At 31.3% G+C, this 23,830-nt stretch overlaps 1 protein-coding gene and 1 long non-coding RNA gene across 4 annotated transcripts; both read left to right on the plus strand.

Annotated features, from left to right (window-relative positions):
* The first annotated feature begins 5,337 nt into the window (after window positions 1–5,337).
* On the plus strand, window positions 5,338–8,437 carry LOC136068611 (bidirectional sugar transporter SWEET12-like). The gene is made up of 7 exons (XM_065775989.1): window positions 5,338–5,489; window positions 6,023–6,059; window positions 6,159–6,369; window positions 6,542–6,703; window positions 6,956–7,075; window positions 7,877–8,081; window positions 8,261–8,437. The coding sequence occupies exons 1-7, from the start codon at window positions 5,444–5,446 to the stop codon at window positions 8,323–8,325; spliced, it is 846 nt and encodes a 281-aa protein (XP_065632061.1). The 5' UTR covers window positions 5,338–5,443; the 3' UTR covers window positions 8,326–8,437.
* A 2,865-nt stretch (window positions 8,438–11,302) lies between these two features.
* On the plus strand, window positions 11,303–19,647 carry LOC111987755 (uncharacterized). Of its 3 annotated transcripts, none has more exons than XR_002880342.2 (5): window positions 11,303–11,592; window positions 12,058–12,089; window positions 12,167–12,783; window positions 12,894–12,936; window positions 16,694–19,647. It is a non-coding gene; the product is annotated as an uncharacterized LOC111987755 (long non-coding RNA). The 3 variants fall into 3 exon arrangements; XR_002880343.2 differs by having other exon boundaries at window positions 11,313–11,592; window positions 12,167–12,235; XR_002880344.2 differs by having other exon boundaries at window positions 11,314–11,592; window positions 12,167–12,214.
* The last annotated feature ends 4,183 nt before the right edge of the window (window positions 19,648–23,830 follow it).

Consider the following 23,830-nt stretch of genomic DNA (forward strand, 5'->3'; position numbering starts at 1 on the left):
AACTGATTGAAACCCACTCAAAGACTGCCGACTTTTATTTTTTGCTGAATAAAGACTGCCGACTTAATGTCATTATTTGCTCTCTTCATAAAGAGAGCAAATAATGAAAACAAAGAAGCTAAAAGATAACACCCTTGCCAAAATTTCGATAAGACCTAAACAGTGGAAAAAAGCTTTCTAGCTCTCGGAGCCAACCTATGAACAAGAACTTAATTCAGACCACGAAATTAAAGGCCTCCTTCCTTAGTGGACTACCTTTAGTTTGAATAATTGTTTATTTAGTTTATTCAAAATGATCAGGATGTTGATTCTTATAATGAAACGACTGTAAATTAGTATTACCCGTCCCTAAGTTGATGTGAGTTCCTTAATTATTGCTCATAACTTTCGTTAACCAGCTTTCAGCAAAAAAAAAAACTTTCGTTAACCAGCTTAAGCATTTCTTATACAGTATTAGACTAGAGTCCATTCACCATTGTTGTTTGACAAATATTCTAAATTAATTCAACATATAAATTGTTAATTAATACAAAACAAAAAGACCTATATAGCTAAACTAAATGCAAATCATCAGATTCTTAAAATATATTAACTATCACTGAGGTTTAGGCTAATGCTAACTAAGTTCAAGACATTTCAAAACTAACTAACTTGGTTCCTAAATGGCTAAATGCTGTTATTTATTCCCTTCTCTCTCACCAAATGCTAGTCACTAGCAAAACCCGTAACCCTCTCTCTCTCTCTCTCTCTCTCTCTCTCTCTCTCTCTCTCTCTCTCTCTCTCTCTCTCTCTCTCTCTCTCTCTCTCTCTCGTTATGAAATTTAGTCATTTATGAACCAAGTTGGTTAGTTTTAAAATGTTTTTACATTTCATCCAAAAAATTATAAATATTTATAATAAAATTAAAAAAAAACCCCTCTTAATCTATACAAAATTAGAGAAAATCAATATGCAAAATAAAATAAATTATCTTAAAAAAATTCAGAACCTAAGTCCTAACACATCTCTAAACTAATCAAACTAACCTAATATGACAAAATTAACAAAGAAGATGCAAATTACCATAAAAATAACAAGAATAAGCTAAAAGTTTTGTAAATCAACTAGCACATCTTAGTATATATTTTTAACAGATTTATTAAATCTCATACTTCCTAGTATCTATTTATACAAATGTTTGGTATAATGTATCTTGTCCAGCTTTCGTAATACAGATTACAGAGTGAACGTGAAAGACTACAAAAATAAAAAAGCTAAGGATCATGGTTAGCTTCATGTGACATCTTACATTATTAGTTGTTTGAAAAAGAGAAAATTTAATTCCAAAACGCATGGGATAATATCTGTATTGTCAAACTTTAATTTAGATTACAAAGTGAACATGAAAGACAACAAAAAGTAGAAAAGCTAATGATCATGATTAGCTTGATTATGTGAAGTCTTACATCATCAATTGCTCGGGAAAGAGAAAATTAATAAACATTTGTGATAATCTGCCTTTTCCAACTTTAAACGTGAAAGACAACAAAAAGGGAAAAGCTAATGATCAGGATCAGCTTCATGACACTTGCACATCATTAATTGTTTTGAAGAGAGAAAATTATTTACAAAAAGAGAAATCTTCTGTCAAAACAAAGCTACAACTTATTTATATGGCGAATTGTGGCCGGTAAAGAAACGTCTCACCATCATTTCTTTACCAACCACGTGGCTTTTTTTGTGGCCTTTTATATCACTAGAAGGACTCTTTACAACATTTCGGGATAATCTATCTTTTACTCCTGGCCAACCTTCTTTTTTTCGCTTACCCTATCTTGTCCGAAATTCGCAGTTGATATTTTGGTACAGATTACGAAATGAACGTGAAAGACTACAAAAATAGAAAAGCTAAATGATCACGATTAGCTTCATGTGACATCATACATTATTAATTGTTTGAAAAAGAGAAAAATTTAATTCCAAAATCTGTCTTGTCAAACTTTAATTGGTAATCTAGATTACAAAGTGAACATGAAAGACTAAAATTTCGGGATAATTTTATCTTTTACTCGTCCAACCTTCTTTGTTTCTTTTTTTCGCTGATGCTATCTTGTCCGAAATTCCCAATTGATCATTCGACACAAGGGTTATCGCTTATCACAACTGAGAGTGGTGTCTTGCCATAAGCTATGGCCCAAGTTAGTTATTTTGAGTTGGCACATGTTGATTGTTGGGTGCATGGCTTTTTGGTACTATGGCCACTTAAGTGATGATTCATTTATCACTACTGTTCATGCAACGTCATGGGGTCAAAAATCCTCTATTAGTTGGAACCCCAGTAGGGACAAGTTTCGCAATAATTCACCATGCGCCTGCCATCTTTGTGGAATGACAAGGCTCATAATTTGTACATGCTGGAAACATCTAATTTTATTATGAGAACAAAATGTCGATATATATATATATAAATATGAGTTTTGTTAATGGGTGCTTTTAGTGTATCTATTATCATTCATTAAAAAAAAAATTATGAAAAAATGAAAAGGTTATCAAAAGATCAATTTTTTTTTTTTTTATTTTTTTTTTTTTTTTTTTCATTTTCATGTAATTTTTTTAAAATAATTTATTAATAGATGCCCTTAGGGCATCCGTCATGTATATATATATATATATATGAATTGTTTTATTATTGGATATTTCTGGATCTTTTGTATTCACTTTCTATAAGAAACAATCACCAATGTTGCTGGTATTGTAGGCTCATTAATAATTAATCATAATGAAAAGTTTCGTTATTGTATGGTTACCACAACCTAAACATAGGTTAAATATGTAGCAAAGTTAAATTTGGTCAATTGGACTCATTAATAATTAATCATAATGCATTTAAATCAAAACATAAACATGGGTTAAGTGGCAAATTAGTTAAACTTGGTCAATTAATTGGACGCACTAAAAGTTAATCAAAATGCCTTTAGGTGCTAATACCATCGCGAATCTCCAAACTTATGCATATAAAACACGTGCAGAGATCATTGTCAATCTTCTAAGATATTGTGATGAAAATATCTCACATTATATATTGTTAAATTTAATGCATTATAATTATACTAATGATTTAGGATCGGCTTAGCTAATCTTAATTATTTCGAATCATAAGTGGTATTTATTTAGCAGATCTTATCCTCTCAGGTGCCCAAATTTATTTAAATTTTAACCCTTTCACCTACCACTTCAAAGTTCACACCTTCATCCGTACTTACTAATTAATAATTAACGAAATGCATTCGCAAAAGCTCAATATAATATTTCTCACTTTTTCTATTATAAATTTTCTACATTCCAACAAAAAAAGAATTAAAAAAACAATTGAGTGGGATAGGGTTTGCCAATATTCTTAACGAAACAGGTAGATATATACACATAATTGTCACTGCATCGAATGGATCCACTTGGAAGTTGGAACAACAAGAACAAGACTTTGAATCCCCTCTTCACGCGATTCAAAAGCTATACGAGATAGAGCGCTATAACATTGATAATATATCAACCAAATAAACAAGCTTAACTGGAAAAAAATAAGGTTATCTTTGCAATAGTGCATGACTACCTCGTGTTACGTACACATGTGACATGTCATAAGCTGAACATTGCCAATGTATCAAATATTTGTGCAATTATAGGTCATTAAAGTGGCGATGTTGGGTTTGTTTTTGGTAGTTGTACGTGATGAAAGTATTGCTAAATAGTTTGTGAGGAGAATAATTAGTATTGGGACAAAAAGTTTCACAATCTTTCTCACTATGGAATAGAACTAATGAAAAATGATATTAGACTTAATTATCAGCTATTTGGTCTATATAAATTGATGAAGCTAAGAAATTCACCAGTGAGTCACACGATGCTTTCGCGCTCGAACGTAAACCTGCACAATACAAAGAAAAAAATATATCAAAGGGGACCGGTGTGGTGCCGGCCAAATATCCTCCGAAGGTTAAGTTAGAAAGTATTCTCACAACTCTAGAGTGCTAGAAAGGGTAAAATAATGCGTACCTTCATTGACGAGAGTATTGGGGCTTTTATAGTAGTCGAAAGTTTTCCCTCTTCGACTTGGCATCCAAGTATTTTCCTTGTAGAAATCATCTTTTTTAGAGTCCGAAACGTGGTGGACAGATCTTCTCCTTATAGGGAAGATCTTTGCCAATACATGAAAATTCTAAAATTCAAGTTGCGCAAGGACTCTGTTTAGGGTTTTACGAGAATGGGCCAAAGTGTTCCCACTAAGGGGTCCAATAGGCCCATGGCCAACCAGCCCATCTTTCTTCAGTCCGTCCACATCGGGTCCGTCCATGTAAGGCCTTGTGGGAATAACGGGCTCGTCTCTTCTTTAGTTCGCAAACTATAGTTGGCCCGTATATTCACTCTAGGCATCCTAGCGCGTATTTTCTCCCCTTCATAAATGTTATGTAATTATAACTTACCATTTCAATAATTGCGAAAAAAATGATAAAATATTAGGATGACAAAATCTGACACGACTCGCGAACCCAACACAACTAACCCATTTATAAACAGGTCATGGGTTGAGACTAAACGGGTTCAGGTCATATTCAAATTGACACGACTAACCCGTTTAATAAACGGGTCATATTCGTGTTCAACATGTAAACTCGTCTGACTCGTTTAGCTTAAAAAATTATTAGTTATTTTGATATTATTGCTTAATTAATGGTTGTTTTATATGTTTATTACTATATTTATAGTTGCAATTATATTTTAATTTTAGATATATGGGAATTGAGAAAAATTATATAGGTTTGGTATGATCTATTCATCAAATAGATTATTAAATGGGTCATTTATATTGACATTTACATAACTTGTTAATTAAATAGGTCAACCCAACGATTATGCAAATTGAAAAAAAAAAACCTTCTAAAAAAAAAAAAGTTAAACGTATTAGGTTGGGTTGACCTATTTAATAAACAAGTTGTGTTCGGGTTGAAAATTCCTGACACGTCTACCAAACAGATTAAGTTTGGATCAATCTATATAACCAAATACTCATAACTCGACACGACACAAACCCAACCCACAAACATGAATTACTACCTCAGTAAAATATTATGAATATGTGACATAAAAGAGGGGGCATTAATTAAGGGTAGGAAAATCTTTTTTAGGTATGTACGTACAAACTAATTTATTATGTTGAGTTGGCACATGTTGATTGTTGGGTGCATGGCTTTTTGGTACCATGGCCACCTAAGTGATGATTCATTGATCACTACTGTTCATGCAACGTCATGGATTACTACCTCTATAAATATGAACAACTGTCTATGGGCATATAGCAAAGTTTGAGTCAGAGAGCTGGGGCTAGGGCTTCACCTTCAAACCGTGCTTGTTTTCAATTTTGTGCTTGACACAAAGAAAGGGAAAGAATTAACCAAAAGAGATAGAGATGGTTTCCACTCACAGTCCCTTGGTCTTTGCGTTTGGCATTCTTGGTATATAGCTATGCTTAAATTCTATCAATATTCTCTCTCTTCTTCCTCTGCTTTTTCCTTTTCAAGTTGTCTCACATAACAAAAGCAAAAATATTTCAAGTATGAAAACATATACGTAATGCACTGTAGCTAAGGTATTGTACCGTAGATGATGGTGATTTTAGGATATATTATTTTATTGAGTAAAAATATTATTTTAATGTGTTGTATTATAAAATAAAAGTTGGGATACTGGAGTATTGTAAAATGATATTGTATAATTGATAAAATAGTTTTTTAAGATAGCAAAGTAGAATAGGATGTCATTTTAGGGTGTGAATGCTCTAACAAAAGCAAAAATATTTCAAGTATGAAAACATATACGTAAACTTAGAAAGTTCTAACTTCTATTATATAGCATAATTCTATATTAGAATAATGGTTAAATAATTAAAATTATTCCTTACAAGTGCGTGTATATTTTAAAAGCTTACATTTTCTTGATGCAAGAAGCTAGAAGGGCTAAATTTCTCTCTTTAATGTCAATTTTACAGGTAACATTATATCCTTTGTGGTTTTTCTAGCCCCAGTGTAAGTTTCTTGCTCTTTTTTCTTTTTTTCTTTTTACAAGTTTTTAGCCTCAGTGTAATGAAGTACTAATTACAATAAATTCTTCCAAATCCATTGCAGACCAACCTTTATTAAGGTTTGTAAGAAGAAATCAACAGAAGGGTTTCAGTCAGTTCCATATGTGGTTGCACTATTCAGTGCCATGCTTTGGTTATACTATGCATCACTTAAATCTGATGAAATCCTTCTTATTACTGCAAACACAGTCGGTGTTGTTGTGGAAACCATTTACATTGCCATTTACATTGGTTTTGCACCAAAGCAAGCCAGGGTACTTAATAAAACTCTCTCTCTCTCTCTCTCTCTCTCTCTCTTTGTATTTATTGTTATTGTTTTTTGGTACATACTTCTGTTTCAATTAGAACCATATATTTCCCTTTCATGCTGAAGTGACCTATTTCTCAAATAATGCACTAACAAAAAATTTGGACTTGGGATTATAGACTTTCACATTGAGGATTCTTATTTTGATGAACTTCGGGGGATTTTGCTCGATTCTTCTTCTCTCACACTTCTTAGCTCAAGGAGAAACCCGTGTCCGAATTCTTGGTTGGGTTTGTGTAGCTTTTTCTGTGTCCGTCTTTGCAGCACCTCTAAGTATCATGGTACATACCCAATCCTACTCTTTCTTCTTTAATTTATATTTAAACAATACAAGTGATACAACTTTATGACCCGTTATAATTGGTGTAACATAATTTTCACGTGACTTATCACCGACAGTACTTCTATTATACACTGATCACACCAGGTCATATTAGTAGTTATAAAAAAAATGTTGTATTGTTTAATTTATTGCTTATATTTTTCATTTATGTTTAACTAACTATCCATGCATGATTTTACTACTTTTGTAGAGGGTGGTCATACGCACGAAAAGCGTAGAGTTCATGCCATTTTATTTATCACTTTTTCTCACACTCAGCGCAATCATGTGGCTTTTATATGGTGTACTACAGAAGGATTTGTATGTTGCGGTAAGTTCTCGATCTCAGCCTCACAGCCACAGAGAGAGAGAGAGAGAGAGGAGAAACATCATTCTGGGATTCCTGAATTCCTGCTAAATACTATAAAATATTAATGAAATTTTCCGCCGTTAACAAAAGTTGTTATAGTTTAAGCAAAAAGAAAACTCTATACCTCTTTTGCTCCTAACTTTAGAGCGAATCCACTAACACTTGTGGCTGCTGATATATTGTTTTGTATTTGTGCGTGTGTGTGGTGTATATGTGTTTATATATATATATATATATTTCTGTATTTTAACTTGTATATATAACATACATACAAATTGTTTTGCTTTCTATGTTAATAAAAGCAATCAAAAGATTCAAAACAACTGTGACAATTCCTTTGTTTTATCAAAAAAATTTACCACATCAAAAAGGTAATAGAAAGTGATGTCTCATCGACTTCCTATTTGAGTTGTGATCAAATTCTCATACTGTAAATGTTTTTCCAAAATAGTGAAATTAATTTGGAACCTAAGAATTTTATAGCAATGACTATTCCAAAAGATACTCTCTTTTTTGAGATAAAAGATAGAAAAGATACTTTTCTTTGGCACATTGGCAAAAGATACTTTTCTTAAAGTGCGGAGGGACAATAAAATTATTTTTATTGGTCTGTTTTGGTTAAAAAAATAAATATGTTGTTCAAAACTACAACCAAAAAAACGCACATAAGATAGAGATCTTGAAAATAAACTTTAATATTTTAAGCAAAATTCAATACACCAAGGCAAGTCCTTTATAATATTCTGTCTCTTTTCATTACAGCTTCCAAACGTATTGGGTTTCATCTTTGGGGTGCTTCAGATGGTACTTTATATGAGATACAAGAATTACAAGGCAGTTAAAGACGATGAAAAGCAATCAAATGTATGCTCTCAGTCCAATTCGGATGAAAAAGGGATCAGTGACACTCAAAATGAGCATGAACAAAAAGATCAAGATGTGAAAACCAAGGAAGCCTCCAACCAAGGTCAGTCATCTGTTAAGTGTGAAGTTTAATTACTCGACTTGTACCAACCCATCTCCATGCTGTGTTTGATTTGCTTGTACCTCTCTCTCTCTCTCTCTCTCAAGTATTGTAAGAGAATGTGTACTAGAGAAGACGGTGTGGTGTACATAATAATGGTCGGTGTGTTATTTAATTTTCAGGTGTTTCTCTATGTTTGTGTAATCCAGTGGACCATGTAATGTTCAAAAAATGTGACAGCTTATAATACTACTTCCTTCGTCCAAAATTGTTGGTCTTCTATTTCATGTTGGGATATTCCAAAATGTAATCATCTTTGAAAAATCAATAAATAAAATTTCTAGTTTACGCTTTACTTCTTTTAAAAAGTCAATACTATCATTTCGCTAGAGTTTAAATTAATATGAGTAGTTTTGGTAACTTGAATACTTTTAACTAAAAAATAACATATTAAATGATGTTCTTTAAAAAGTTGAATTTTCTAAATAGATTAACAAATTGGGACGAAAGTAGTATATATTATAGTAGGGTGGATTAATGATTATATAGCAATACTTGTGCTTAACCTTTATAAGTATGATACTCCCACTGAGACTCAAAAGGTGGATTCATTAGTTTAAAACATAACATAGATTTGAAAATTTTATATTTAATCCACCATACAATCAATCTATAGGATTTTTGGGATGTCTTATGGACATAAGAGTAGAATAATCTAGCCAAATATTGAACATCACTTCATTATATTAAAAAAATTCATAAATACAATAAGAACTTATAATCTCTATAATTTTTTTTTTAATCATCGAATCAAGACATTAATAGATTTATTTTTTATAGACAATATTTGATTTCAACTCGCTTATTTAATAATAGAAAACTTTATTAGTTACTCAAAAAAAAATTATTAGTATTTTTTTTCCTTTTTTTGAGAACCAATAAACCGTATTAGTCAAGTTAGTTAAGTGAACTAAAAAACAAAATCAAATTTACAATTTTAAATTTTAAAATTAAATTTTTTTTTTTAGAGACTTTGTGGGACCAAAGAATTTGGCGACTCCGGTCCATTTTATACTGAGCCCAAGGCCCACGCCGAGGAAGAAGGAATGTCTGAGGACGAACGAAGAAGGCCCAAATTGCCGAGGAACATCGCCGAGGACAATCCTGTCCTCGATCAACCAAGATCATGGAAGGGAAAAGCGGCACGCCATCAAAGGTAGTCTGCCAAAGCATTTCAAAAAGAAGGACGAGTGCAATGGGCCAGCCATGGGAGCATGGTGGAGGAGCAATTTAAGGAGAAACTGTCACATTCGCATTAAATGCCCACAACTAACGTTCTGGCTGCATTGATGAGGAAATGACTCCTGAACAGTGTTACCTCGGTTACCGCAACTCACAGAACGCCAGAGAGGACTTCTAATAGGATAAACACTCAAGTATAGGCTTGGATGATCAACAAGTGGAAGATCAAGATCGTTTAAAGAGGACTATATAATAGGAGAAACCCACCATAGAGAGGGTGGTGGGAAAAAGGGAGAGAAAGCACTATGGCGATCTCAAGAACTTCTGTAACTATTGTCACCCAGTATATACAAGAGTAGAGCTTCTCGAATTGTGCCGAGGACAAACTTTCTTTGATAAACTTAGTTCATTTCTTTTTGAACAATATAAAAAACTCATTTTTTACTGTTATCCATGCACTAAAACCTAACTCTTTAACCCACTCTCTATAAATTTATTTTACTGGATTCACTGGGCCAAAATCCCACTCATTTTTGGGCTTAGTCCTCAAATTGAGACCCTACAGAATCCATTTAGTTTACAAATTAAGTAGCTAGTTAGCTAGAGCCATATAGAACCAACATAGTGACTCCATCAAGGGCAAATACTAATAATAAAGGCCTGAAAAGCTCTCATAAAAAATAAAAAATAAAAAGCCTGAAAAGCATATTCATCCTTTTTTTTTTTTTTAAGAAGAAAAGGCATATTCATCCTAATTATGCACGTGTTCTCAATTCGACCATATTGTTTATCATCTCCAACTATGTGCTTCTTTCATTGTTATTAATTTTCCTTGAATAGATCATAATAAACCTAATAAATTTAAATATATATCATGTTATGGATATAAATTTTAAATTCCATCAGTCTTGCACAAAGTTTCTATACTAGCAGACAATAATCTCAGCACATGACTACAGTATGAAACTGGAAAGAAACTAATCTTTCGTCAAAATAATAATAGAAAATTTCGAATGTACTATTAAATTCCATGATATTCGCAAATAATGACCCATATCATGGCCTCTGAATTGTGTTGTTTATCTATAGACCAAAAACAAAATAGTTGTTGAACTACTTGAGTGCATGCAGTAGAAAGAATAGTCCTTAGAACTTCGTAGTTTTAGGGCCAAGATTTAATCTTAATTAAGAATGGTAAATGAACTTCGTAGTTTGAATTAAGATGATCAAACAACGATAACATTTTTTTCTATTTTTTTGATAATACAATAAAGTTTAAAGGATTTGAACGGTGAATGTTTTTATTGAAAATAAGTATTAATTGTTTGTAAAAAATAATTGAGAGTTTTTACATAGGTCAGCCATTAATGTAAGTAACAATTTCATTCTCGAAATTTTAATTTGAACAATTAACCCATACAATTTAGCTTTGTATCAAATTAAACATTATCCTATGGTATTTTCCATCAAAGACTAACGCATTATTTAATTACATTCTGTATATTGAAATACACAATAAATTTAAATCTAATAGTTAAATGATTAAATCTATCGTTTTAACCCTTCAAACTTTTGAGATAAATTATAATTTAATCTAATTAATATACTATATATAAAAGCATGAGCTTTTTCTTATGATTAAGTTTGGGTTTGGATAGCTCAGTTAGTCACAACACGTTTTCACTTCTGCGTTTCTCCTTTTTTTTTTTTTTTTTTGGCCGCACTTGTTGACTTTGGAGGCAAAAATTTACTGTGCGTATATTATGCGTGCACTGTTTACGCGCTGTTCACGCACTATTTAATATTAAAAGTGAGTCCCACAATACTATTTACATATTTAAAAATTATTTTGTTACAGTATTTTCAGCAATAATTAGTTTTTATCAATTTTTATTTCAACAACAATAAGTACTATCTAAACGGACCCTAAGACTGTGTTGTCACCACCCTCCAAAAAAAGAAGAAGAAAAAGACTGTGTTGTCACATCCCAAAAAAAAAACTTATCTAATTTTTATCTAATCTTTCTCGAAAAAGCAATAAATTATGGCCCGTTGCTACAACACCGTTTAAAAGCTTCTCATTATAAGCTTCTCATTCAATGAGGACACGGAGAAAGAAGAAACAGAGAAAGAGGCAGAAACGGTAAACACTGCGTCGATTGGGCATAAGAAATCAAAGAGTTTCAAAACACGATCTTTTTTGGCAGAACGGTAAACAGAGAAGGTGAGATTGAGAGAGAGCCACCACCGTCACGCAGCCGAACCGTTGCGGGTAAAGTTTTCTTTTTATGTTTGGGTGTTTGGTAGTATAGGTTCAATTTAGGCATTTGGGTTACATTTGATTTTGATTGAGGCTATTAAATTAGATTTGGTTTTCATTAATTTTTCAATTTCTTTACACTTCTCGAATGAGCATTCTTGGCGAAGATTTTCCAATCGTTTCACGTACAAATTTAGGTTTTTGTTTGTAACTCTCTCTTGGATTCACAGTTGTAGATTTCATTTGTCATTGATTGATTTTAATTCCTATCTGTGTAATAAAAAATTAATGGGTTTTTCTTTAGCTTTTTTTTTTTTCTTTTTTTTTTGAGGTTTTGTAGGTGGAAAGGCAAATCATTGGAATTTCTGTTCTTAATTTTAATTTCTTGTGTTTTGTTTTGTTGATTTTTGTTAGATTTTTAGAAAGCAGAGATCAAATGCTATTGCTTTATAATCAATCTTCTGGTCTCTTTTGCAGGTAGTTATGTACTGCTCCTATTCATTTAAGGGGTAATTTAATAACTGATCTCTATCTTAAGCACATATATGGTTTTGATCAAGGGCTAATTCATTTGAAATGTTTGTAGGGAACATTAATACATGCAAGCATCAGGAAGCAGGCTCTTTTACCAATGGTTCGAGCTCTTGCTAATATTGTTAGTTCTACTTTTTTTTTTTTTTTTGGATTTAATTTTGTGAATTCTTATCTGGGTTCATGTGGCTACCACTTAGAAACTTGATTTTAGTGTATAGTTTCTCTGTAGGCATTGATTCGTGTGCCTTTAAATTTTGGATATAATTTTGAAATTCATAAGGAATTTTAAATTCCAATTCTTATTTGATTCCATTTGGGATTTATAGGTTTTAATTTGAGCCAAGATGTAATCACAATGGACATTGAGATTGTGTATTTGAAATTTTAGGGGAAGCTAAGCTATGGGTTTGAATTTTAGAGTTTGGTCTCAGGTTCTGTTCAACCAAAAAAGATTTATACCAGACAACAACTGTGGCTGCCGCTGCTACATAAGATTGGTTTAACTATCAATCTAGGCTTGCATAACACAACCATTTGGACAAAATAATATTCTATATTGAATAATTTGTGCATCATGAATTGTATTCTCTCAATTGCAGAGGATGAAGAAGCCTTTGATTTAATATGTTGTATTGCTTGCTTCTGAAATGATGGATGGTCATTGACTTGGTATGCATGTTGCCTATGTGGAGTTTTATTTACAATCTCTCTCTCTCTAAAATCAAATTCTCAATATTTAAGTAGTCAAAAAAATTTATAAAAATTGTTTGTTGTTGCAGAGTAAACCAGCAAAACATGAAAAGGTTTTCGAATTGGTTTTAGGTGAGTCAATAATTTTGTTTTGCTGAAATAATTTGATTATAGTTCTTTTTTTTTTCTTTTTTTCTTTTTTTCATATGTCTTCCTCACATACTGTATACTATTTTGTATTAGCAATATGAAAACAACACAGTTATATAGAAGCCTCAACACTAGGAAAAAAAAAAAAACGCATTTAATCCTATGCAGCACTTAAATCAAATGAAACCATGTTGAGTTCAAGCGTAAAAGCAGGGTTGTCAATGTAATAGTGTATGAAAATTGGGAAATGCCTTGATTTCATTGGATGAAAGTTAAGTTCAAAACTAACCTACCTGTCTAGATTTTTTTTTGGGCTTACCAATTAATATTTCTACAATCATTTGATGATTTTATGGCTATTTAATAAAATGATCTGACATGTTCTTTTGTTTTGTTTAGTTTAATTGAGGATTATAGGGTTTGGTAGATTGGAGTCTCATATATTCCCCAAATTTTAGGTGCTTTTTTAGATAGTATGTTACTCTACTATTTTCTCTGTTTGGTTAATGGGAAATTGTGAAAAAAGAAAAGGAGAAGAATGGGCTTTTGGGTTTTTTAAGGTTATTCGTGAGTCAATCATTTATGCAATTTACACTTCATTTGGCTAGATTTAGTCCGTCCTCCTCAAATTTTAGGTACCTTTTTTCTTTCTTCTTGGTTGGCTGGAAGTTCAAGAAGGTAAAAGAATAGAATATCTCTAATATTGTTAACGTTAATGTTGAATTTGGCATAATTGATGTTATTTTGGGTTAGCATTAGGCGCTATCATTTTCCTAGCTAGTAGGCACAAAATTAACAATATAGATCATTAGATAGCTCATGTTGCAATCTTTTCAATATAAGTTGTTTTAGTCTTACCAATCTACTAATCTGAGATTCTGAACTGATTTGTTTCAAGTGCATTGGCATAGTCATGATATGATTTTAACATGTGAGCTTTGCTTCAAATGATCGTATGAGAATAAAAGGAATAAAAGGAATTATTCATTGAAGAAGAAGCAAATGAAGAAGAATAATGCACTTGCAATAATGGTTTTGTAAAATGAATATATATAATGAAACATTCATATACATGTTAAAAAAAAAAATTTGTTAAACATTGTGCTCTTTTAAAGTACTTTCTACCATAATTACAATATAAGTTGGATAGAACACTTTCAAAGTTTCTTATTGAAGTTTATTTTCTACCATATTTAGAAGCAAAGAAATGTTACCAATGATCAAAGCAAGGTTAAAATAAAGGAAGACATTATGAAATTGATTAGGTGGGAAATCTAGAATAAAATTTAATTTAATGGTAAATTCTAATTCTTTTGAACTATCTTAGCAAAAAAGAAAAACACTATTGATCTAGATAGTTTGCAGTCTACCGGGAATCTCTAATGCTGTTTTAAGAGTGGAACAAATTCAATTTTCAAGAGAATAAGTGGGGTGTATTTTGTTGTCATGTTTAGTGTCGTATCGTTTAGGTCCTCTAAGGGACTATTTTTATGTATAGTTGTAGTTTTGAAAGTGTATCTCAAAATGTCAAGTTGTGTTTCTTTTGTACAATTTTCTTTTATTTTTTCTTTGGTGTCTAGATTTGCTGTCATCTCTAGCTATTTCTATAGTTTGAATGATAACTTAATTTGGTGTAAAACAACTCTTTCAAATATTCAACAAAATAAGAAAAATAAACCTAATATTTCTTTAAATCTCATTTTCAATAGTTTTCAGTCTGTTCAATTTAGCATGTTGTTAATTTGTTAAAAAATGGACAAAAATATAATCATATATATTTATTAAGTAGAAGTACAATCAGAATTCAAATTAAACCCAAATTATCTTTTAAGTGTAGTCTAAAACAATATCATAAAAATTGTTTAATAACCCAAGCTTAACATTAATAGCATCACTACAATTGACCATTCTCGTGCATAAGTACGGGTTAAATTCACCATCTCCAACATACAATTTCTTAGGGTCTGTAACATCCTCTGAAAGTCTCTCTGTCACGTTCTAGAGTTGGTCATGATAAATCCCTATTAGCCATTACTTTTAGTTGTAGAGAAATTATGATTTATTAACATCGAACTCATTTGACTAGGGCAAATAAAATTTGAATTGAAAATGGTTTTTTCTTTTCATATTTCCCTCATTAGGTGCACCTATTAGGCCTATTTAGTTGCTCATGAATTGGAATCATTCATATTTTGTATCATACTACGTTCACAAATCCGACATCTTAGATTATACTTTAGAATTTGAAGTTGTCATTATAGTGGATAGAATGACTCATTTGTGGAAATTTTCTAAAATGTCACCCCTTTAATTTTTACATTGAAGTATGTTGTCTGAGTGTTTTGTTGTAAAATTAGTAGTTCAATTAGCATTTTCTTTATTTTTGTACGCTTCTGTGCTTTGATTGGAAAGTTGTGCTAATGAAGTTCGTTATCAGTTTATATTGTACCTGGTCTATGTTTGTTTTTTAATATATTTTGCTAATAAAGTTTAAAATTTTTTTCACATCATTTGTAGTCATATTTGATTTTCTTTATTTGTAAAAAGTGTTTGAATTAAAAGATTCTAGCATGTGTTGGGTAGAATTTTTGATAAATGTAATGTTTAATGAAAATTACTTAAAGGTTCTTGCATTGATGTTCAATATTATCAAAAACATATTGGATCATCATCCCCAACCCGTCCATATTGATTGCTTTTCAATGCATTATGATTATTCTTTCTATTTTTATTATTTCATGTTGAAATAAATAGTACCTTTCATAATTGTTTTATCTCCTCAGTATAAGCAGTTCATGGATTTATGCAAAGTACACTTACTAATATATATATATATATATATATAAGTCAAATCTCTCTTCCCATTGTTTTGGATGGGTAGTAAAGGGAACAATGTGCATACTAATTGTAAGTCTCCATTAACAGGAGAAAATATATATTGATTCTTTTAATTTCCTTCTAAATGAATTATTTTTTAGGAATGAATTCTCTCTTTACATATAATATTTTCAAATGGAAATTAGGAGTTTTACATTGGAGATCTTTTTTGCCTGTGTATAAAGACCTTGGGAATTTCTAAATATTTCCGTCAAAGCTATTTTGGTTGTCATTGTATCTTTATTTACTTTTGCTTGAATAGTAGTTTTTAAAGTTTGCAAGGGAGGGAGTGTTTATAACTTATTTTGTATGAATTTAGTAATAAAATTATCTCTAAAACTAATTAAATCATTAAATTATTATCCCTAAAGTTTATTATGAGTTTCTTCCTTTATATTTTTTTGGGAAAAATGTATTCTCTTGATATTTTTCTTCCAACTTTTATATTCTAACTTTGTCGTGCTCATGTAGAATATGAGTATCATCTGCTCTTCTAGATTTTTTGTTCATCTAGAAATTTTTGCAATAATAGATACAATTGTTTAGTTTCCATGGATCTAAATGTTGTTGAATTGTGCTAAAAAAATATAGAGTAATTGTTGAACTGTTGAATTACCTTTTAAATGAGAAAAATCTTTTACTTTGGTTTGAAATTATTATTTTCCTGGCCTTAAGTTTTGGTAACATTAGGGATATTCACCCTTGATTTTAATAACCAGATTTCAACATGGATGCTTTAGAATGTATAGTAATTATAATTTTTTTGTAAGTGGGATTATGGGATTTTTTGGGTTAATTACTTCATTTTAAAATAACAAATAAACAGATTGTTAACTAACGTATGTTATACACTTCACAACAGATTTTTAGACGTTATCAACTTCCTTACACCAGACATTTTTGCAAGAAACGTTGCTGGAACAAATTAATAGGTTAGGATAGTCTGATTTCCCTTGTACTTATCTCATTCTTCATATTAGATTTTGTCCACTTAGTGTATTTGTCTTTCAATTGGCTCTGATTTGCATGTTTTAATGTCTTGACAACGTTGTTGGGTGATCATTTAATAACTTTTGTCTTCTTCTAATTATGCTGTATTGGCTATTGTTTATTTTAATTCATTATGCATAAACTTGGATGATTGGTGAATTAGAAATTGAATTCATAGATTGATGGAGTTGGAGACGTAATGGGTTTTGATAATTCCCTCTTTTTACTTTAAAGCATATGTATCCAATTACAAAATGATATGGGAATTATTTGTTCCTTGATTTTGAGATCCACTGGGCTTTTATTTTATTTTATTTTTATGAGTGCCTCTTCTTGCATATATGGCAGTAGGGAATGATTTTGTAATGAGTCTCCTATCATTTGTCCTCTAGATCATACAAACATGTATATTCATGTCCCTATGTTGATTCTCTAAAATCATATTTTAGAAGTAATACAAATTCTATTATCATGTTTTCTAAAAAGGTGATAATTGGATATATCTGCAATTAAAGGAATAAAGTAAACATACTGCAATGATGCAGCAAGTGAATTTCACCAATTAGAGAAGTAGGGAGAAGAGTGACATTCTAAAATACTGCAGAAATCATTCTCAACTTACGCCCTTATTGGTATAGTTTTTTACTCAAATCTATAGCCCTGCCTCTAAAAGGCTTCTATTCTTCCTACTAAAATTGATTGTTTTTTTTTAAACTATTAATATACATCACAACTGAATGCAAAATACAACTATTGCATTTATGCTTTGATTGCATCACACGGCAGAAATTCAATAAACAAAACATAAAGCAAAAACCCTAGAAAATACAAGCTGACCTATCAAATTAGTTGGATTGAACTATAGGTGTCTACGAGGCAAATACCTACTCTTTTTACTTGGTAACACTATATGAATATTATATTGTTTGTGGCCAAAATGAGACCTTGATATCTAATATTTTTTGGATACTATTGATGAAATTTGTGAATGTTCAGAAAGGAAGATGATTTTAGAACCCAAATGGATCTCCATAGACTTATGGGGGATAAACTTGGTAATAGATGTGTTATCTCATATAAATTGTGTATTCATCTATTTACATTTTGTATACAAGTGAATATCATGATGAGGAGGTTGCTGGTAGAGCTTATGATCTTGCTACCTTAAATAGACAATCTATATTAGTAGTTAAATGAATGACATATTCAGTTTTATACATGGTTGAGATTTCTCACAATTATATACAAAAAATTGTAATATTCAGTGTGATTTTTATACATGGTTGAGATTTCTCATAGTTAAACCAGCCTTCGTTTGGGTTCTATTTAATAGTTTATTGCTTTAATACAATCGGTAGGCTTCACCCATGGTTTGTTACATATTCATATTTTTACATTATAAACATTGTCTGCATTTTCCTTTGGTGTAGTAGGTATTGTCATAAAAAAATAGTGAAATTGATAATTTGGTATAAATTAGTGGCACTACGTTTTCGGAATCACCCTTATAGTGAGAATATGATTTTTTTTTTTTTGGCTAAGTGAATTCTGTGAGACTATTTACTACTGTAGTTGATGTAATTCATGGGTTATTACTATAGAATTTGAATTTCATGATATTTTAAGTATTAATTATTGTTAGTTGAAGACACTGGTACTTGCTTCTAGCAAAAACAAAGACAACTATTATCTCTCTTGGACCACCCTGAATTTATTTTGTTTATCTTTTGGAACTTTGGAACATGCTTTAAATAATTAACTCTTTTTTTTAATCATTTTTTTTTTTTGTGAGAAACAAAATAATTAACTCTTGGTGTCAAAAGAAAGAAAGAAAAAATCACTTTCTTTCATTTGCTTGAGTGCATATTTGATGAAGGAAAACAATTTTTTTTGGGTCTATTTCAAATTTTGTTGAATGAGCAAGAAATTTCAAGATTAGATTTCATAGTATCTATGTAAGACGCCTTGAATTTAGGTTTCTTTCTTGCAATTCTTTAAAAAAAAAAAATTGTATTATCTAATTATGAAATTTTTAAATTTTCACCTACGGTTTGTTTTTTGTAATAAATATTTTTGTAATAAATAAAAGTATCGCGCACATTGTGCGGATTATAAGCTAGTTATCATAGTAATAGAGCATAGTTTCACTTATTAAGAGGAATTTAGCTCAACACGTGAGGAATAGTGTTAAATTATGGCTAAATGATAAAATTAATCATTTACTAATAACATAAGTTTTGGGTAAGTTAAACGTAACAATTAAAAATTTATGAACTAAATTGTAGATAAGACCAAATCACTAAGATGAAAATTGTAATTTATCCTAAACAATTATAAAATGTATCCTAATATCAACTAATTATTATTGCACATATAAGGCAGTCTTTTGATTATCTTTGACATTTGACAAGTATATATGAAGAAAACATATATCCAGCACAGAGGATTAATTAAAGGAAATATATATCCAATAAAACGATATTAAATTTAGTAATTGTATTTTACTGTGATCTCTTGATATTTAACAGGTAAAAATTAAGTAACCTATATAATCAAATAGTGGAATTGAAGAACTACTAGGGTTACTAAAAAAGAATTGGTTAGTGTAATATTAACCAAAAATTACACCATAAAGCACTTATTAGTGGAAGCCCTCCTCCATCTGACCCTCCCTTCAAACCAAGTGTCAAAACTAGACGCAATGTTAATTATTCCTCATTTGTTTTAAGGAAACAAAGTCATATGAAAAAAAATAGAATAATCATAAATTATTCCTTAGTGCAAGACAGTACTCTAGCTAGAGAATGATTCTCCCTTTTACAGTAACCTTTATCTATTAATTTCATATTAGTTTATCACTAACATAAATTTTTTATTATTTTAAAAGAAGTCATAATATTTTGAAAAATAATACGTATTTGATATTTTTACAATACTTTTACAATAAATTTTAAGTCGTAGATAATAATTATATGTTATTGTTAGGCGGAAAAATAATTTAGTTTATAGGTCTAAATTTAAACCAATAACAATAAATACTTATAATTTATTGTAAAAATATTATAAATTTGATTTTTTTATCCCATCCGTACATCTGGTCCCATTTTTCCGGGAAAAACAACAATTGAACGTACATAAAGGTTTCACAGGTGGGACTCAAAAAAAAGATTTCCTATTTCAAATGTAATAATTTCAGTGTAAGGGAACCTTTATAGAGATTCCTTTTTCCTTTTTTTTTTTTTTTTTTTTTTATTGATATGACCTCATTTAACCATTGTATTAAAAAAAAAAATTTGAAACCAAAATACTTATTCGTCATCTTAATTCTTAAGGAACCTTAATTTAATCCTATATTCTTAACCTGCCCATCTCTCTTAGTGTACAAATCAACCTTTCCACACACATATATGTCCTAGTTTATACTTCTCTTTCTCTTCTTCTCTTCTCTTTTCATTCTCTTTTTTTTTTTTTTTTGGCTTAATGACAGAGTTTAAAGAATTATCATCATTTCCAATGGAAAGCAATAATATTGTCAGCTAGTTTATAAATGAATGTCACCGTTAAAACCCACCAACACACAAAAAAGCCTGAAATAATTTATAGCTGTGTTAAGTTCATGCATTTGGAAATTCGCCCCAAGGCTCGAACCCCAAAGAAAGTGCCTTTTATTTATGGGGCTCTTTTCAAGATTATTTCCATCTATGAAATATGAGAAAGTATATCATATTTCGGTAATACTAACTCAGTATTTATTTTAGTATTTTCTACCTAATAAATGAGTGACATCTGTTTCAAAAAATCATATTAGACTATTCCAATAAATTATAACTCAGCATTTGTTTTGTGGTTTTTTGAAACAGGTGTCGCTCATTTATTAGGTAGGAAATATCAAAACAGATGTTGAGTTAATATTACCGAAACATGGTATAGTTTCTCTTGAAATATAGAGCAAGTGAATCAGTGATGTCAAAGTTTTTAAAGAACTGTTACCAATTCCAATGGAAAATAATATATATTGATGTTAACTAGGCTTACGAATGTCACCAATAAACCCCACTTAAAAACACATGCACCGAAAGAAAATACTATAAAACATTTATAGCTGTCTTCACTCTTCAGTGAAGTCCTTGCATGTCAATCTTATTTTTAGCTAGCCCTGAAAATATCAAAGAGAATCAATGGATTAAAATGGTATTTATTAGAGCATTAGTATTAGTGGTACTAAAAAGCTAAATTGTTATTTTTAGCACCAAAAACTTAAAAATTGGGGCTGCAATAGTGGAGGCATATCTAAATTTTTAACTTTTGAGTTACAGTGCACTGTCATCTTTGGCTGTACACTGTAGCTCAAAGCTATACAAAAATATTAATATTTTATTTATATTTTGAATTAAATAATATTTACTCTCATCTTCTTCCTCTGTAGCACTGTAGCCCGAACAGATTTCATTCATTTTTTCCTCTTCAGCTCTTCTCCCTTTCTTTCTCCCCCCCCCCCCCCCTTTCTCTTCCTCCATGGAGAGATCAGAGATCGACAATGTCGATAATTTCAGTGAGGATCTCGGTGTCGAAACGGTGAGACTAATCTTGGCAACAGTTGAGTTTGGGGCCGAAACGGTTCGTGGGTGGTCTCAATGCCGAAACAGTTGGTGTTCTTCCCTCACCTCCACTCCACCGCTGGGTCCATGGGTGGGTTGCTGGGGTCGTGGTGTGTGGCTGCTGTGTGGGTCTCTTTGGATTGCATATTTTAAGATTTCTAATTGTGTGCTCTTGGCTTGGGCATCTTGAGGGTGAGATTTTTGGGGTTTTTTTTTTTTTTTTTTTTTTTCAATTGTTTGCTAGTTTTTGGGTTGAGCTTGAGGCTACTGTGATGGTGGTTGTGGTTTGGTTGTGCCGTGATGTTGCCATGGGTTTTATTTTTGTGGTTGTAAGTTGATTTCTTGGGTAATTATGGGCTGATTTTGGTGGTTGTGGCGGTAGAGGAGTTGGTTGTGAGTAGTGGTAGTGGTAGTGGTGGTGGGCTGTCTGAAGTGGTGGTTGATCGGTGGTGGTGGTGGTTGTTTATTAAAGTGGATATACTATTTTATTATGTTGTTTATATGATTTTATTGTACTGAAAGCTAAAATAAAACCAATGATGTTAGGTGTTTTGTAAAGTTAGTAGGCAAAATAGATAAAGTAGGTTTTTGTGAAGCCAAATAGCTAAAATTATGTCTTCACTATTGTGGTTGCTCTTAGGCACTCTTTTGCTAAATGATTTAAAAAGATGTTAGTCTCTCTATAGGAAAACATCCCCTTCGCTCCTATATTGGGAAGAGATGAAATAATTGTAAGCATGCATGTAAAGCTTGTTTCTAGCTAGCCCTGAAAATATCAAGAGAAATAATGGATATAAATGGTATTATCCGGCTCACTTTTGCTAAATGATTTAAAAAGTATGTTAGGCTCTCTATAGGAAACATCCCCTTCACTCGTCACACAATTTGGGAAGACATGAAATAATTGTGAGCATGTGAGTAGGAAGTGGCTATGAGATTCCAAAACTAGGAGTACACAGAAAACTAATACATAGACAGAAATAACAGAACCTAGTCTATGAAGCACGCGGTTGGTCAACAAAGAAAAGGTATTTCTTGGCTGGACAGCAAAGACTCTGTACATCTTTCATCATGATGTTGAGCCTCTAATTCACAACTTGATTGTGTTTTTTTTTACGCCAAATCAGTAAAAATGACTAGTTCAATCCCCATCAAGTGCGATTACACATCAAAAAGCTTATTAAGGGACCTTCCATGGGGAGAGGGAAGTCTTAAAACTTGTCTCGTACTGTACAAGAGAGTATGTCATTTTAATATAGGCCCCACCTTGTATATATCTTCTTCTCTTATTTTGTTTTTTAAGAATGACAGAATGAAGTCATTTTAATATAGGCCCCACCTTGTATATATCTTCTTCTCTTATTTTGTTTTTTAAGAATGACAGAATGAAATACTTTTTATGAAGGGGATGTTTCTTTTGCATAATACTGCTTGTTTTTGTAACTAAAAACGTGGGTTTAACTCATGTTTTATATGTAAAACAAAGCATACTGTGTGGAATAGAAGAGTATATTTCTTTTTATGAAATAAGAAACATTATGTGTGCGTTTGGATTGGGATTATAAATAAAAATTATTTCACTATTTAGCTTATTTTTGCTACTATTTATGAGTTCCAATTCACTTTTTGACACTATTCATTGGTCTTACTGTACTATTTCAACTAATTTTTACCTTTATTTACAGTATTTTTTACAATAATTTTTTAGTTTCAATAAAATAAACAATATCCAAACACACCCTATGATTGCAACTACTAACATACCACACATGAAAAGGAAAAGGGTAATGCCACGGATACAATACTTTCGTAACATTTTCTACAACAATTAAACTTAACAAGTTTTTTATACTAATTCTCATATAGTCTTATCATTGATATATATATATATATATTTTTTCTTTCTTTCTAAGGTTCCTTTGGTGGAATGGGCTAAGGTTTCTATACCGGTGCAGAAGGGTGGTTTAGGGATTCAACGGCTGAGAAGATTTAATTATGCTTTGTTAGGCAAATGGTTATGGAGATATGGAACGAAGAGAGATGCCCTTTTGAGGAAGGCCATTGAGGCTAAATATGGGGATGAAGGGGGTGTTTGGTGTACCAAACCAGTGTTATGGACCTATGGTGTTAGTGTGTGGAAATCCATTAAAAGTGACTGGCTGGACTTTTCTAAATTTCTTCGGTTTGATGTGGGTGATGGTACTAGGATAAAGTTTTGGGAGGATGTATGGTGTAGGGATTGTTCCCTTAAGGAAGTATTTCCAGAATTGTATAGTATTAGTCGGGCAAGGGAGTTTTTTGTGTCAGGGGTGATGTGTTTCTCCAATGGGAGGCTTCATTGGGACATTCGGTTCCGTCGTCCACCACAAGATTGGGAGTCAGAATCATTTGATCGTTTTTGGGTTGTGCTT

Source organism: Quercus suber, unplaced genomic scaffold, assembly GCF_002906115.3.
Source record: "Quercus suber isolate HL8 unplaced genomic scaffold, Cork oak 2.0 scaffold_125, whole genome shotgun sequence".
Lineage (NCBI taxonomy): Eukaryota > Viridiplantae > Streptophyta > Magnoliopsida > Fagales > Fagaceae > Quercus > Quercus suber.

Excerpts from the sequence above, each read along its gene's own strand:
- LOC136068611 (XM_065775989.1), top strand. The coding sequence starts at position 5,444 with ATGGTTTCCACTCACAGTCCCTTGGTCTTTGCGTTTGGCATTCTTG. Across the intron at positions 5,490-6,022 it reads CTTTGCGTTTGGCATTCTTG|GTAACATTATATCCTTTGTG; the intron begins GTATATAGCTAT and ends TCAATTTTACAG. Across the intron at positions 7,076-7,876 it reads AGAAGGATTTGTATGTTGCG|CTTCCAAACGTATTGGGTTT; the intron begins GTAAGTTCTCGA and ends TTTTCATTACAG.